Source organism: Oryza sativa, chromosome 5, assembly GCF_034140825.1.
Source record: "Oryza sativa Japonica Group chromosome 5, ASM3414082v1".
NCBI classification, from domain to species: Eukaryota; Viridiplantae; Streptophyta; class Magnoliopsida; order Poales; family Poaceae; genus Oryza; species Oryza sativa.
In genome coordinates, this window is record NC_089039.1 from 19185190 (window position 1) to 19201243 (window position 16054).

At 40.6% G+C, this 16054-nt stretch overlaps 2 protein-coding genes across 4 annotated transcripts; both read left to right on the forward strand.

Moving 5' to 3' along the window:
* The first annotated feature begins 240 nt into the window (after positions 1–240).
* Positions 241–6253, forward strand: LOC4338689 (cyclin-dependent kinase D-1-like). Of its 2 annotated transcripts, none has more exons than NR_175268.1 (7): positions 241–583; positions 1307–1605; positions 1714–1779; positions 2467–2592; positions 4808–5043; positions 5136–5456; positions 5616–6253. NR_175268.1 is itself a non-coding variant. In NM_001402522.1 (7 exons), the coding sequence occupies exons 1-7, from the start codon at positions 464–466 to the stop codon at positions 5677–5679; spliced, it is 1275 nt and encodes a 424-aa protein (NP_001389451.1). In that variant the 5' UTR covers positions 241–463; the 3' UTR covers positions 5680–6253. The 2 variants fall into 2 exon arrangements, 1 of the variants encoding a protein (NP_001389451.1); NM_001402522.1 differs by having other exon boundaries at positions 1671–1779.
* Positions 6254–9766: 3513 nt separating this feature from the next.
* On the forward strand, positions 9767–15547 carry LOC4338690 (SNF2 domain-containing protein CLASSY 4). Of its 2 annotated transcripts, none has more exons than XM_015785054.3 (5): positions 9767–12107; positions 12656–12808; positions 12897–14868; positions 14960–15129; positions 15246–15547. In XM_015785054.3, the coding sequence occupies exons 1-3, from the start codon at positions 9861–9863 to the stop codon at positions 14832–14834; spliced, it is 4338 nt and encodes a 1445-aa protein (XP_015640540.1). In that variant the 5' UTR covers positions 9767–9860; the 3' UTR covers positions 14835–14868; positions 14960–15129; positions 15246–15547. The 2 variants fall into 2 exon arrangements, with proteins under 2 accessions (XP_015640540.1, XP_015640542.1); XM_015785056.3 differs by having other exon boundaries at positions 15026–15129.
* Positions 15548–16054: the final 507 nt, after the last annotated feature.

Here is a 16054-nt window from a genome sequence, read left to right on the forward strand (position 1 = left end):
AGTGCTTTCAAAAGTACTTTAAAGAGAATCGATTTTGAACTTAAATTTTGTTACAAGATGAAAGGAGCATAGTACTAGTATGTGAGATCCTGGTTTTTCTGAAGGAGGTCCAGTGCACGCATCCGGTATTTCCCTTTCCAAAAGGCCCAATGCTGTACCGTCGAACTCGAACGGTCGGGAAAAAAAAAAGAAACAGAAGAAGGCCGAAATAAATAAAGAGGATGAAAAGAAAAATAAAATAAAGGAAAAAAAAAAGCGCACACAAGGACCTCCCCTGTGCCAAGCGGCCGCGCATCGCAGCCGAGACGAGCCGCCCCCCGCACCGCACTCTCCGCCGCCGGCGCCGCGCCGACCTCCTCCGCCGCGCCGCCTCCCCGGCGCGCGCCCCCGTCACCCTCTCTCGCCTCGCCGCCGCCGCCGCTGCCTCCTCGTGAGGGGGGACGGTGGTGGGGGCCTCTGCCCTATGGCGAGCGGCGACGGCGGCGACGACGCGGGCGTGAAGCGCGTGGCGGACCGCTACCTGAAGCGCGAGGTCCTGGGAGAGGGAACCTACGGCGTCGTCTTCAAGGCCGTCGACACCAAGGTCCATCTCATCCCATCCCATCACCCCCCCCCCCCCCACTTCTCCCGCTCCTAAAACCCTCACCGGTGCACATCGTCGCGCGCGCCGGGGGGCGCGCTGATCTGCCGCCGCCTCGAGAAATTTAGTCGCCGGCCGGCTAGTTCGGGCCCTCCGGCTCGATCCGACCGCCCGGTGGAGAGGCGGGTGGTCGGGTGATTTGAGCTTCAAGGGTTTTGTTCCCGGATTGTGAAATTGCGTCAGTGAACGGATGGCTAGAGCTGTTCTTTCTGCAGGGGCAGTCTAGGTTGGCCACCCATGAGCCGTGGTTGAGCCCATGAATGCAATTCACCTGGTTTTGTTCACTGCCGTGTGGATTGAACTGGAGGTGTTGACACTGTGAGGGTGTTTGAGCTGTGGTTATTGTTTTGCCATCTCTTCTTAAGCAAATCGCAGTTTATCCACTCTGATGGGAGGGGATCTGTGGGATAGCAGGGTTTGTTGTGTCGTGGACTCATGTATCTTTGTATTATGATAGGCTATATGGTGCCAGCCTTTCACTCTACAGATTTTGGGTGTGCTCCTAGTGCTTTTAAGTTTTAAGTTTATTACATCAGCTGTTTGGAATGTATTGTCGTGGAATTTTGCTTCTTGCTTTTGTTAACTTTTATTGATATCATGAATGTTCTTCACTTTGTTTGAGTTAATGTTAGGGTTATTGAACTTTTACATGTTCCTTGTTTTCAGACTGGGAATACAGTCGCAATAAAGAAAATCCGGCTAGGGAAGTACAAGGAAGGTGTCAATTTCACTGCATTGAGGGAAATTAAACTTCTTAAGGAGCTGAAAGATTCTAATATTATAGAGCTGATTGATGCTTTCCCTTACAAGGGAAACTTACATCTTGTATTTGAGTTCATGGAGACTGATTTGGAAGCTGTCATACGAGATAGGAACATTGTATTATCTCCAGCTGATACAAAATCTTATATTCAGATGATGTTAAAAGGTTTAGCCTTCTGCCATAAGAAATGGGTGCTACACAGGTATCCACTAATAATCTTGCTAAATTTCTTTTAGAGAGAGTATCCTTTGACAATCTGTGCTGTAGGGATATGAAACCAAATAATTTACTCATTGGCGCTGATGGGCAGCTTAAGCTTGCTGACTTTGGTCTGGCGCGCATATTTGGGAGTCCAGAGCGGAACTTCACTCATCAGGTTCTTTTTTGTGGAATTATATTTATTAGAATTTAATTCTCTGTATAATCTAGTCGATTGTATACTTGGAACTTGAGAATCTTGTTGCTGAAACAAATATGCAATGAACATTTCTTCAAGTGTATTGATGTTTCTTTTGTATTTTTTTAACTCGGTCGATATTGCTGTTTGATGCTTCGTTGTTCTGTTTATCAAAAAGAACATCCTTGTGGATATTTTGCGCCCTTATGCTTTACCCTTTTTTCAACAACAGTAGGCACCTAGGAAGTAGAAAAGCTTAAATCTTTATGGATGGAACAAAATGCATGTGGGGAAGTTCTTATGTTATTTCCTGGACATTTGAGTTGGCAGAGTTGGATTTTGAATAAATGTCACAGGATACTGATTTCGGAAGTATGTGTCCTTGAATAACCATTTTCTTGGTAAATATTAATAGTGTTGGAATGACTGTTTCATTCTGAATTATTTGTGCTGATTTTCATTCACCATCATATCTGGAGGTTCTCTTAAACCATCTTTTTATCAGTTATGTTGACGATAGTCAAGGATCAATGCTACACTTATTACAGCAATGCTGTGTGCTTTGCTTAAATGAGTGTTTTTTATTTTTTATTAGTTTCACTTTGAATCATATTATCCTGATGCTGCTGGGCACTTCAGTTTTGAATTTTTTTTCTCAACATATAGGTCTTTGCACGATGGTACCGAGCACCAGAATTATTATTTGGCACCAAGCAGTATGGATCTGCAGTTGATATTTGGGCTGCTGGTTGTATTTTTGCTGAACTGCTGCTTAGGCGACCGTTTCTCCAGGTTTAACCGACTCTTATAATTTTATGCTCTGTGTAATTTCAATCTATTTATAACTAAGCACTTTTTATGCTCTGAGAATGTTGCATGGCTAAGTTTGCTGTTCCTATATGTTGTGATAACTGCATGCGTAAATGTGTTACCTCAAAATGTTGTTTCCAAAGCCAGATTGGACTTGTAGTTTTCAACTGAGGAAACTGGAAATGGTCAGGCTCTGGTGAGGTGATTGAACTGAACCTGTAAATGATTTAAACTTTGGGTTTAAATTTGACAAAGTGTTTCAATGGTAACAGTAAAAAAATTCCTCTGTGGATTTGAACCTTTGTCTGTAGATTCTGGAATAGAAGAAGCTAGTTCCTCTGTGCATGTAGTTGATATTAGATTTATTTAATGAGCACGTTATAATAGTCTAGCACTGGTAGGTTCACGCAAATTAAGCCTCGCTCTAGTTTTAGACTTCAATATAACAAAATTATGTATGTTATGTGGGGCTGCATGTGCAGCCGCCTGTGCATGACAGTTGCCATGCTCTTCACAACCAACACACCAACTATGTTGGCTCCTCCACAAGTTTAGTAGCTAGATCATTTCCACTGCTAGTTTGTTTGTTTCCGTAGGATTAAATTATTTAAGGGCTTGCCTGAGAATATGATGCAAGCTGAAAGTTGTCCCACGATCTCTCTCCTAACGCCATGGTGTTGGGCGACAAGGTGTCACGCCCTTGTCCTCTTGCCATCCATCAGCACAGGTATTATCTGACTGACTCCCAAGAATCCCCTGAACCATGTGACAATGTACACCTTCACAATAATGTTATTTAGAGAACCAGTTAGATCAGTGAACAGACGAGTCATAGTATTGGCTGGGTCGATGCCTGCAAACGACCAGTTTTCATGCTTGAGGTCATTGTTTACTATATGTGAAATCTGCCATTAGTTGTTTACGAGTAGTTTTGGGTAAGGAAGCTACCCCTAGAAATCTGTGCATGGGGAGAAAAGGGTTGGACTTTCTAGATTCACTAGGGTATTGTTTGTTTCTTTCCTTTTCTATGTTTTTTGGAAGGTAGATTTTGTGGCATGTGCTCTTAGGCCTTACTTTCAAGTGATAGATCTGATTATTCTCTTCAAAACTATTTTAGGTAGAAAAATGTTATTCCTTTCTCCAGTCTTATGGGATATAGGCACTTGTTACTAAGTTCACGGGTTTGTGCTTGATTTTAAGCTTATTGCCTGAGATTTGGTTACCCTGGCTACTTGTTCTGGCCATACATATTTTGGCCAAAGAAGGGTTTTCAGGTTATCACAACTATAATGTTCTGATTACTGGTGGGGTTCTTTTAGCATTGAAAATTAAAACTGCAATTCCTTGTTATTGTTTTACTTGAATTTTTTGAACATGGTGTTTTTTTTTTTGGATTAGACGCACGGAGAAAACATTAATGCACATGGGAGGCTAGATAACATGAATAAAATATGGACTTGTGGTCTTGTGCTAAATGTGCATAATTCTTTTTCACTCAACTGAAAGCCTTCTTAGGCCAGTTGTAGAGGTTTAATTTGTTGCTTCTGGTCTTGCTGCAGGTCCTCTTGAGTTTCCTGATTTTTTATCTTGTGTATTCTCCAGAAATGTGGAATCATGGAGTTGAATATTCTTGTGTTGATTTATTTTTTATTGGTTTTTTTTATTATAAATTTGTTTTCTTTATCTATACTTACAAGTCAAGTTCTTAGATGCAGTAGAGGTGTTAATTCCATTTTAAGGAATTTTAGATGCTCATCTAAATTTTTCATCATGTATGAAAGGCTTTTCATGTCACTATCCGTGGTTTTCTTTGTGAGAGGCAGCAATTGGTTGAAAATATTTTGATCTATATCTAACTATGGTTCTCTATTTGATTTTCAATAGACAAGTTGTTTGCTTTCTAGGATCAGATCTGTCTGCAGCTCTAAGTAAATGCTCTACTGTCACAACTTCTTCATTTCTTACAAATCAAGTGATTTGTAAACTTTGGGTTTATAACCTCTTAAGAGAGCATTGCTGCATATGTATTTTGTAAGCGTTGTTTCATCAGTATGCCTGATCTTTTTGCATGTGTGCTGATAAGAGAAGGTTGGAAAATGTGATATGATATTTAACAGTGGGCAGCAATTTTTTCATTTGGTAGCTATACCTTAAAAGCTTTAATGGGCACCCAAGTCACTAAATGTTAATGTTGCAGGGTTCTAGTGACATTGATCAACTTGGGAAGATCTTTGCTGCATTTGGAACTCCAAAGTCTTCTCAATGGCCGGACATGGTTTATCTTCCAGATTATGTTGAATACCAATTTGTCTCTGCACCTCCACTTCGCTCATTGTTTCCAATGGCCAGTGATGATGCATTGGATCTTCTATCAAGAATGTTTACATATGATCCAAAAGCAAGAATTACAGCTCAGCAGGCTCTAGAACACCGGTATGCCTTTGTTACTGATCAATAGAACATCTGCTATCTATCTCTGTTATTAGTACATGCCATATAAAACCATGTTTATCTTTCCTATTAAGGTACTTTTTATCAGTACCAGCGCCAACAAAACCATCACAGCTTCCAAGGCCACCACCTAAGGGTGATTCAGGGAATAACAAGATACCAGACTTGAACCTGCAGGACGGCCCTGTTGTTCTGTCCCCGCCAAGAAAGTTGCGCAGGGTGACTGCCCATGAAGGGATGGAAGTCCATATGCATCGGGCGGATAGAACAGAAGAGCATCCTTCAGGGGCAAGGCACATGGATGACATGTCCAGCCAGAGTTCTAGAATACCAATGTCAGTTGATGTTGGAGCTATTTTTGGGACACGACCTGCTCCTAGACCAACGTTAAACAGGTAAACGACACAAACCTTGACGAATGGAAATTTGGAACTCATGTCCTTGTCTAAATGACCAATGAACCTAATAATGGAATAAATGATGCATTTAGGATTGGGTGTGCTCAGCTCGCCCATTCTGTGGAATAATTGAACATATTTATTTCCATTTTGCAGTGCCGACAAGTCTCGTTTAAAACGGAAACTTGATATGGATCCAGAATTTGGATACACAGAGTAAATCACCATTTTTTCCATACTGGCTTGTTGATTTTTAAAATATTCTTTGGGGAGATAGTTCCACTATCTACCAACAAAAGAGGATTGTGTCGAAAGCCATAAAAACTTCACTGAAGGGCGCTGACAGGATGGCACAGCCAACTATGCTGTTATCGTTTTTGACTACCAAAGCCGGCTCAGGAAGAGGAAACTGAAGAGTTACGTGTTACGATGCTAATTTACACCAGGACGTGCACATGCCATTTCATTTTGGCTGGCATACATAAATCTGTAATCTTTATTGCATAGATGAGTTTGCTTGTGTGAGCATGTTTCTTCCAGTGTTCGCAAAGATTATTATGAAGTTTATGTCTCAAGTTCTTTCTGGTGTCAATTTTCGTTCACTTCTTGTATGGACATTGAATTTTGATTGTTGTTTAGTCGGTCATCTTATTCTTAGGTACAGTAATTCTTGTAACCAGGAGCGGCTTATATTACCTGAGTATTCTGACACGTCTTCCTGCAATACGCTGTAACAATGCATGAGTGAAAAAAAAAAGAGAAAAATAAGAGCAACTTCTTTTGTTCTTACGATGAATTATTATGTGATTACGATATCTACGGCTTTCTAATGTGAACATTTTATTATCCTTTCTTTAGATGTCTTCTATACTGAAATTTCTGTGATTTATATTTGTGGAATGGGTAAATGGAATGAAAATGTTTCTTTCGGACTTCTGGCTTCAGGTTTGCAAATTAGCGCAAATTCTGTGAAGGCTCAGCATTTCTGCCGTGTAGTGAACCGGGTGTACAAGAATTGTTTCATTCTCTTTTTTTTTTCTTCGAAAAACAGTAAAGATGCTCATATACACGTGTGGTAGCTTCAATTTGCAATTGATTAAAAACATTACATGTTGGGTGTTCAACGCGAGGATCAAAATTCAAAATTCATTGAACCTTATAGAGTTGTTTTTAAATCTGAAATATATTAGCGTTAATCGGCTTGTTACCTCCCAACATCAACCATGTTTAGACAAGCATTAATGTTACTCGGGCGTCGGAAGTGATGGCACAAACAAAATAGAAATGACGGTCCATAGGACATGGGTTTCGAGGCATCTCATATGAAAAGTCCATACGCTAGAGGACAAGTTGCCATGTGAAATGGACACTTTTGCTAACTTTATAACTGCTGTAATAAATAATGTGTGCAGTATATGCATGTGAACTTGTGATAGTAAATGGACCTGACTAAATGGCGTGACATGTGGCTTGTACTTGAATCCATATTACTTTATTTATCTATTATATAGAATGTGGCATGTACTCGAATCCATATAATATCGTACAATATTGGTTATTTATGGTATTCCATGCGTATACTATGTTAAATTACTGTAATAAAAATATTTTCTAATTTTACAAGTTGTTATTTATTAATAGTAGTTAGAGAAAATACCAACTTTTCTATTTTTGTATAAGCATGAAAAATAGTCTAACCATACCCTAACTACTATATCTATCTCAAAATAAGTTCATTTTTCATTCATTTTACACAAACCAATAAAAAAAAGACTATAATACCCTTCGCTTTTATCAAATCTCAATGCAACTATATCTTACTTTATCTACTATCATTTTTTTTCTTCTTTATCTACTATCATTTTTTTTGCTTTTACAAACTCGGATACAATGATTACTCAACAATAAACTTATTTTGGAATAAATGGGAGGAGCTAAAAGTAACTTATTTCAGAGACCTGGGAAGTAAGATTTTATGTCCAGTTCACTCTAAGGCGTAACCGTAAGAGTTGTCTTAATCCTCCATATATAATCATCTACTCCCTTGGTTGAAAGAAAATAAGTGAATTCTTTACATCTCGAGGAAATTTTAGTGGTGAGGAGAAAAGACCAAAGTAACCATTATATATGGAAAAGTATAATCGGTAGGTGGTGGGTAGGTAATATTAAGGGATAAAATTTCTTAACTTTTGGACTATAGTATGTATGAAGGTGAAAATTAATTTATTTTTAGACAAAATTTAAACTGTAGAAACCAAATTATTTTTGACGGGAGGCAGTATTATAATTTTTATGAGTTAACAATAAATTTATTGAGGAGATAGAGGTTAATTTTAAGTCTCATGAAGAAAAAACAACTCTAGGTAAAAAAAAAAGAGGAGAGAGGGACATGATGATGATGATTGAAGAAAATTTTATTTTAGATCCACAAGTACTCCTAGGAAATAGAAACAAAGCATTGATAAAGTACTACCCTTCTCATTTCATATTATTATTAGTTGCTTTTCCTTTTTCTCAGTGAAACTTCTTTAGATCTTAATCAAGTTTATAGAAAAAAAAATAGCGACATTTACAATATCAAAATAGTTTCATTAAATATTACATTGAATATATTATTGATAATGTGTTTGTTTTATGGTGAAATTGCTATTTCTTTTATATACCTAGTCAAATTTTAAATGGTTTGATTAAAAAAAAATCAAAGTACCTTATAATATGAAAAGGGGTTCCCCTAGTGCACATGTAATTTTATCCATACTTAAAACATATTGTTTTAAACATATTTTTTTCAATCAAATTAGATACTCAAACTTAAACTGTATCATTTTATATATTAAGATTGAATGTGCTCATCTTTACCCAAAGTAACCTCGTACTCTTATAATATTTCTGGGTTTTATAACTATACTACTGGCATCGGTGTGCATTAGGTAGGTGTCATCAAGATGAGATGAGATGGACAATATGACTTAATTGACATGAAGAGAATTTATGTTCAAATCATAATTGACATGAGGAGAAGTAATACAAAATGTAAATATTACTATGAGATATTTGGGTAAGAATCGAACAACAAACCTCATCCATATGATCAGATAACTGCATGTATACAACAGTCAGTATTAGGTGCATTAACACTATTACTCCCTCAATTCCAACAGTCACTATGTTTATTATTATTATAACACATCTCTCTCGACTAAATTATTGTTATTATTTTAAATCTTTCATGCTCAAGATCTCTGATTCTATTGGGTATATGCATTATATTTTTTGATTGATCCACATAAGAAGAAAGTGATAATAATTGTTTCGAAAGTGATAATAATTGTTTCGATCTTTATGGATTAAGGGTGTACCTTATAATTTGTAACAGATGGAGTATGATATGATAGTTAGTTCTCTCCCCGTCCTTATATTTTTTTATATGGTCTTTAGTGGCATACAGGGTGGATCTAGCATGAGGGCGACGGGGTCTCGAGCCTCCACTACTGACGTGAGAACTATAGAAGCCCCCACGAATCCTCCACTAAAATTTTTTACTATAAATAGATGGGGAGAGGGCTATAGCTTCGTTTAGTTTATTCAGTCCCTCATGTTATTTCTTTATCCATCACGTGTGGTCTACTTTGACCATTAATATATTTCATATTATGTGCCCAATGGATATGTAATTAGCATAACTCGAAAGTACTTCAAAATATAAAACGAGTGTTATAACGTGCATAATATTTAGTATAATTTGGTTAGTATGATTATTAGTCAAAAGGTACCAAGTTTAATTTTCCTTAAAACGATAATTTGGGACGGAGGGAGTATCATTATACTCTTTATATTATATAAATATAAATAAATAACATCACTATTGCTTTCTAAATAAGCTACGATGAGAGCATAAAAACGCTTTCGACAGTATCAATTCCTACCAAAAATGAACCGCAAAAAAATTCCATAAAAAAGAGAGCCATTCCTTATCGGAATCAGAACCCCCACTACAGGATTCGCGCTCCGCACGGGCGGGCAGCAGCAGGCAGGCTCGCTCGAGACCGATCGACACGATAACGACACACGGCCACAGTGCACCACCGCCCGGCCGCACCCGATCCCTCCCCTCCTCGGACTCCGCCCCCGGCCCCGGCCCCGGCCGCCGTCTCTCGGGCTTTACTCTCTCCCGTGCCGTCCACCCAGGGCCCCACCCCGCCCCCTGACCCCACCCACCACCCGGGCCCACTCGTCATTGCCCCCACCACTTCGTCATAAACCCTCCACTGCTATAACTGCGACTGCGACGCACTCGTCATATTCTCATATACTAGTAGTATCAACTACCCACCCCCCACCTCCTACGCCTCCGCCGTTGCAGCTAAACCCCTCTCCCTACTCCTCATCCTTCCCATCCGCATGGATCGCGCCGCGCGCCTCGCCCGCCGCGGCGGCGGCGTGACCGTGGCTGAATACCGCATGGTGCGGGGCCGCCGCCGCGGAGGCGACGCGGGGCCGGTGGTGGTCATCGATGTCGAAGACGACGGGGAGGACGCTGCTGATGACTCCGCCGGCGGTGGGGGTGGAGCGGCGGCGGCGGTGAAGAGGAGGGTGGTGGTTCCGGGGGCCGTGGCGACGCGGACGCGATCGCGGAGGATGGCGATGGCGCAGCAGGCGCCCGTCACGCCGCCGGCTGCGGCGGAGGAGGCGCCGAGCAGGAGGAGGAAGAGGAAGGGGGCGGCGAGTGCGGAGGCGGGTGGCGGAGGGCCGTCGAAGCGCCGCGTGCGATCCTCGGGGTCAGCGGGCGGGCGTGGTGCGCGCAAGCGCAAGGAGGCGGAGGCGGATGAGGAGGAAGCGGAAGCAGAGGCTGAGGAGGAAGCGGAAGCAGAGGCGGGGACTCCCGCTCGCGGAGAATCGATGGAGGTGTCACAGGTTGACGGGGGTGGCAGCAGCGGGCGAGCCGATGACGCTTCGCACAATGGTAATGGCGAGTCTCGCGTGTGTAACGCGGATGGCATTGATCAGGCAAGCGAGGAGCGTCCAAGTGTCGCTGGTGGGGATCTAATTGAGGAGGAGCACTACGGGAATGGGGAAGCCAGCGTCGCTGGTGGGGATCGAATTGAGGAGCACTGCGGTAATGTGGAAGCCAGTGTCGCCAATTCGAATCGTGATGGCGGTGAGATCATCGCTGGGGAGGGCACAGAGGATCGTGGGAACACGGAGTTATCAGTGGTGGATCCAGTGAATGAAGAGTTGGCTTCCGATGAGGATGATTACGACGATGAAATGTTGGAGGAAAAGCTTGTCGGAGATGTCATTCGTGCTTACAGCAATGGCGCTGATTTGGATACAAATGGAGTGGACTGGGAAGCCGAGGATGAGATGGAATTTGCTGATTTGGATACAAATGTAGTGGACTGGGAAGCTGAGGATGAGATGGAATTTGATGATGATAATGATAATGATGCTGATGACGACGGTGATAATTTTGGGGGTGATGCGGATGAAGGTGACAAATCTGTACAAATGCATGACTTTTCTAAGGTGGAAACACAAGATTTGGTGAGCCACAATGTTAATGTTAGTGAAGTGAGGCCTCATGAGGATGAGGAGGCTATCAAGGATGAGATGGAGTCAAAGGGAAAAGGATCTCTCAGTTTTAATGAAGGGAGCTCCTATATTGAAATTCTTGACTCTGACGAGGAAGTCAAAGTGGTCAATGACACAGGGAATGCCTTGAGAAGGAAGCCATTAGTACCAGCGAAGCTACCGATTGTGCCATCTTGTGTTGCATGGAGAACTCGGTCATCATGGGGTATGAAGGAGGAGAGGATTTCTTACAATACATATTTCGAGGTATTGTCTGATGAGCCAAAAGAGGATGATGATGACACTGAAGTGGAATTGGATGATGAGGAGGACGATGAAAACGATGACGATTGCAATAGTGCTAGCTGTGATGAAGAAGATGAAGAGGAAGAAGAGGAAAGAGAGGAGGAAGAGGAAGAAGCTCAAAGGAGAAAGCAAAAGAAAGGGATTGACTCATCTGATGATGAGATGATTGATGATGCTGTAGATTGTGGCATTGATTGGGAGGAGGATTACCCAGAGGTTGATTTTACTCGGCCACTTACCTTTCAGAAAGATGGCAGTGAGGCCCCTGTGGGCAGCGAGGCTTTTACGGAGCAACAGAAGAGATCGCGATTTACATGGGAGCTTGAGAGGAGGAAAAAACTGAAGCTTGGCATGATGACGAATCATCGTTTGTATGAACGAGACCTGGAATCAGATTCCAACTCATCAGATTCTAGTCAGAATCGAAAAAATGGATGTCAAGGGAGTGGTGATCACAGAACTGGGAGGAAAAGGAAGAATCCATTATCAAAATCTGGTAAGAAATCCAGCCGCATGTTAAAGAGGCAGTCTCTTATGAAGCTTCTGATGGACAAGATGTGTAGCAATGATGATGGGAAGTCTACTCCTTTTGACCAGAAGCCCCAGATTGAGTATAGTTTCAAGGATTTGCATCCGTTGGTTTTTTCATTTGGGGACGATGATCCTAGTCCAACTGATAGGTCAGAGCAAGATGCTGCACTTGATATGCTATGGGCTGATTTAGACTTCACTTTAGAGTCAGAGAACATTGGGACTTATTATGATGATGAGGTACTTTTGCTGCATGAATTTATCTGACATTGCTGACGTCCTATTATTTTCCTTAATGGGGTTGATTTGATTATGGAACATGGCAACCCTATCTATATTACATGATTGTTGCACTTATCTTTGCAGAGAAAATAAGCTGGGTATAGACATAGGTTCTTGTTAATCATTCATCACCATTGCTGCCCAATTTGTTACATTCTATTTTACCACTATTTGTGGTACCAATATTTGGGAACAGCAGTCTTAACTTGGCGCAGCCAATTCTAAGTAGTGTATGTATGCGTATTTTGTGCCACTACCATATTGCACTCTTTAACAATGAACATATATTTATTTGTTTGGAGAATAAATATTCCTTTATGTTATCTCTGTATAACAGCAGAACACCTTTTGATGGTTGACAACAGGAGATTCTGGTCAATTTTAACTATATTATATTATGTAATTCTCCAAAATTTTCCAGTGTGACAAATTTGATGCTTTCATTTTTTTGGTGTCATCTAGTCAAGGCTACCATGTTGAAATGATTAGCTTCTGTTGTTTTGTAGGGCCAAGAGGACAGTCTGCTAGATCATGCACTTGCTCCTATTACACCTTGTTCTAGAGGGAAGCATGAATTTATTATTGATGAGCAAATAGGAATCAGATGCAAATACTGCTCCTTGGTAAATCTGGAAATCAGATTTATTTTACCATTGCTGGTGAGTTTAGTATCTCTCAAAACTTCTGGCTTGCTTCCCACAACATAAGTTGATCAATTCCATTATTTATCTTGTTCTTCCATTCCAGGCCTCCAATTTTGCAGAGAAACCTGCATGGCGAAACAGCTCTTGTTTGAAGACTGCGTTGATGTGTCCTGATCTTTATGAACAAACAGGGACTGGTGATGGACAATCTCAAGATTTCCATATAAATGGAACTGTGTGGGATCTCATTCCTGGCGTCATTACTGATATGTATCAGCATCAACGTGAGGCATTTGAGTTTATGTGGACAAATCTAGTGGGTGATATTAGGCTTAATGAAATAAAGCATGGGGCTAAGCCTGATGTTGTTGGAGGATGTGTGATCTGTCATGCCCCAGGGACAGGAAAGACTCGTTTGGCTATTGTGTTTATCCAGACATACATGAAGGTGTTCCCAGACTGCCGACCGGTGATTATTGCACCTCGTGGGATGCTGTTTGCTTGGGAACAAGAGTTCAAGAAATGGAATGTCAACGTTCCTTTTCATATAATGAACACTACTGATTACTCTGGGAAGGAAGACAGAGATATATGTAGATTAATAAAGAAAGAGCATCGGACTGAAAAGTTGACTAGGCTTGTAAAACTGTTTTCATGGAACAGGGGTCATGGTGTTCTTGGAATTAGTTATGGTCTATATATGAAACTAACATCTGAAAAGGTTGGCTGCACTGGAGAAAACAAAGTGAGAACTATTCTTCTTGAGAACCCTGGTTTGCTTGTTCTCGATGAAGGGCACACACCTAGGAATGAGCGCAGTGTTATTTGGAAGACACTAGGAAAAGTTAAAACCGAGAAGCGTATAATTCTATCTGGAACTCCTTTCCAAAATAATTTTCTTGAGCTTTACAATATTCTCTGTTTGGTGAGGCCTAGGTTTGGTGAAATGTTTTTGACTAAAACAAGAGTGGGTCGAAGGCACTGTGTCTCAAAGAAGCAACGGGATAAATTTTCTGATAAATATGAGAAAGGAGTTTGGGCTTCCTTAACTAGTAATGTAACTGATGATAATGCAGAAAAGGTAAGATCAATACTGAAACCATTTGTTCATATCCATAATGGGACTATTCTTCGAACTCTTCCGGGGCTCAGAGAGTGTGTGATAGTTCTGAAACCTCTACCGCTTCAAAAGAGTATCATTAGAAAGGTAGAAAATGTTGGATCTGGTAACAATTTTGAACATGAGTATGTTATTTCTTTAGCCTCCACACATCCTTCACTTGTAAACGCAATTAACATGACGGAAGAAGAAGCTTCCCTTATTGATAAACCTATGCTTGAAAGATTAAGGTCTAATCCTTATGAAGGAGTAAAAACAAGGTTTGTAATGGAAGTTGTTCGTTTGTGTGAAGCATTGAAAGAAAAGGTATTGATTTTTAGTCAATTTATTCAGCCATTAGAATTGATAAAGGAACATCTTCGTAAGATTTTCAAATGGAGAGAAGGAAAAGAGATTCTCCAAATGGATGGGAAGATCCTCCCGAGATATCGTCAAAATTCAATTGAGGTTTTCAATAATCCGGATAGTGACGCGAGGGTGTTACTTGCATCTACAAGAGCTTGTTGTGAAGGGATTAGCCTAACAGGGGCTTCTAGAGTTGTTCTTCTAGATGTTGTCTGGAATCCAGCTGTTGGAAGGCAAGCTATCAGCAGAGCATTTAGGATAGGACAGAAGAAATTTGTATATACATACAATTTAATAACTTATGGAACAGGTGAAGGTGACAAATATGATAGGCAAGCAGAAAAGGACCACTTGTCCAAGTTGGTCTTCTCTACAGAAGACGAGTTCAGTAATGTTAGGAACATGCTTTCAAAAGCTGAAATGGAGCACTGTTCTAAGTTGATATCCGAGGATAAGGTTCTGGAGGAAATGACTTCCCATGACCAGCTGAAAGGCATGTTTTTAAAGATTCATTATCCACCAACTGAGTCAAACATTGTTTTTACTTACAACCAGATTGCTCCTGAGTTAAGTTAATAATGACTGGCATCAGATGGATTCATTCTTTAAGGTGGTGCTCTCGAACTTTTGACTTCTTATTGTTGTGGCTAGTTCTAGAATGATCAGATATTGATGGAATGCGATGTGCATGTGTAATGCAGCTGACTAGCTAGCGTGAGGACAGTGAGACTGAATACAGCATAAATTTTCAGCTGTTTTTGTTGCAGATGATGATTCATTAATTATAAGGTGAACCCTTGTGTAATCGCACTGGAAGAACATACTATTGCTATGGCATCCGTGGTCCAGAGTTAAATAGTTCTAGTTGACTGTAAGTTTGTTCCACTGACTTCATCATGTTATAAAGTTGACTTGCATACAATTAGTAGTCAGGTGGCTGCTGATTTCCATTATTTTCTTTTAATGGACAGCTATGTGTTTCTGTAGGGCATGCACTGAGAAATTCCTGATGCAGCAGGCTGTGGTATCCCTATACTCTATCAAATAATGGATCTTGGGTTGCATTATGTCACGCATGATCAAATAGGACTAGTCAGTTCTTACATAATGGGTGCAAAGCATCAACCAATCTAGAATCGGCACAAGGTCGCCGGCTGAAAAATCTTCTTGTGTATAATAATGAATCTCCAGATGCGATGTATAATAATGCTATTGGTTCATTTCTGGTGGTCCAATATTTGTTGAACTAAACACAATCTTAATATGAATAAGCGGACTAGTTTCAGCTATGCTTCAGTTTTCGAATGGAATCGTTTCTGTTTCTGTTCTTGCCCATGCCATATGAGCATGGCAATTTCGCCTACATAGTTATGCATTGCATATGCGTTCTTGTTGAGAGGTAGGTTTATACAAGTGTTTGCAGTTTTTAATTTTAAATCTGTGCAATGAATATGTTCATTTAAGGATCAGTGCTATCCTGCCTTCCTATCTTCATTGCCAGGAGAGGAGTATATATTTTTGTTGCAACAGCAAATCTGAAGGGTCCAACCGGAGCCTGGAGGATACCAAGTGGTGTCAACCTATGGAACCTGTTACCTGTTTAGTACCTAGGGTGTGTTTAGTTACGCCAAAATTGAAAGTTTGGTTGAAATTGGAACGATGTGACGGAAAAGTTGGAAGTTTGTGTGTATAGAAAAATTTTTGATGTGATGGAAAAGTTGGAAATTTGAAGAAAAATTTTGTAACTAAACTCGGCCATAGTAAGCAAAATAATCACTATCCTATGAGAAAAATAT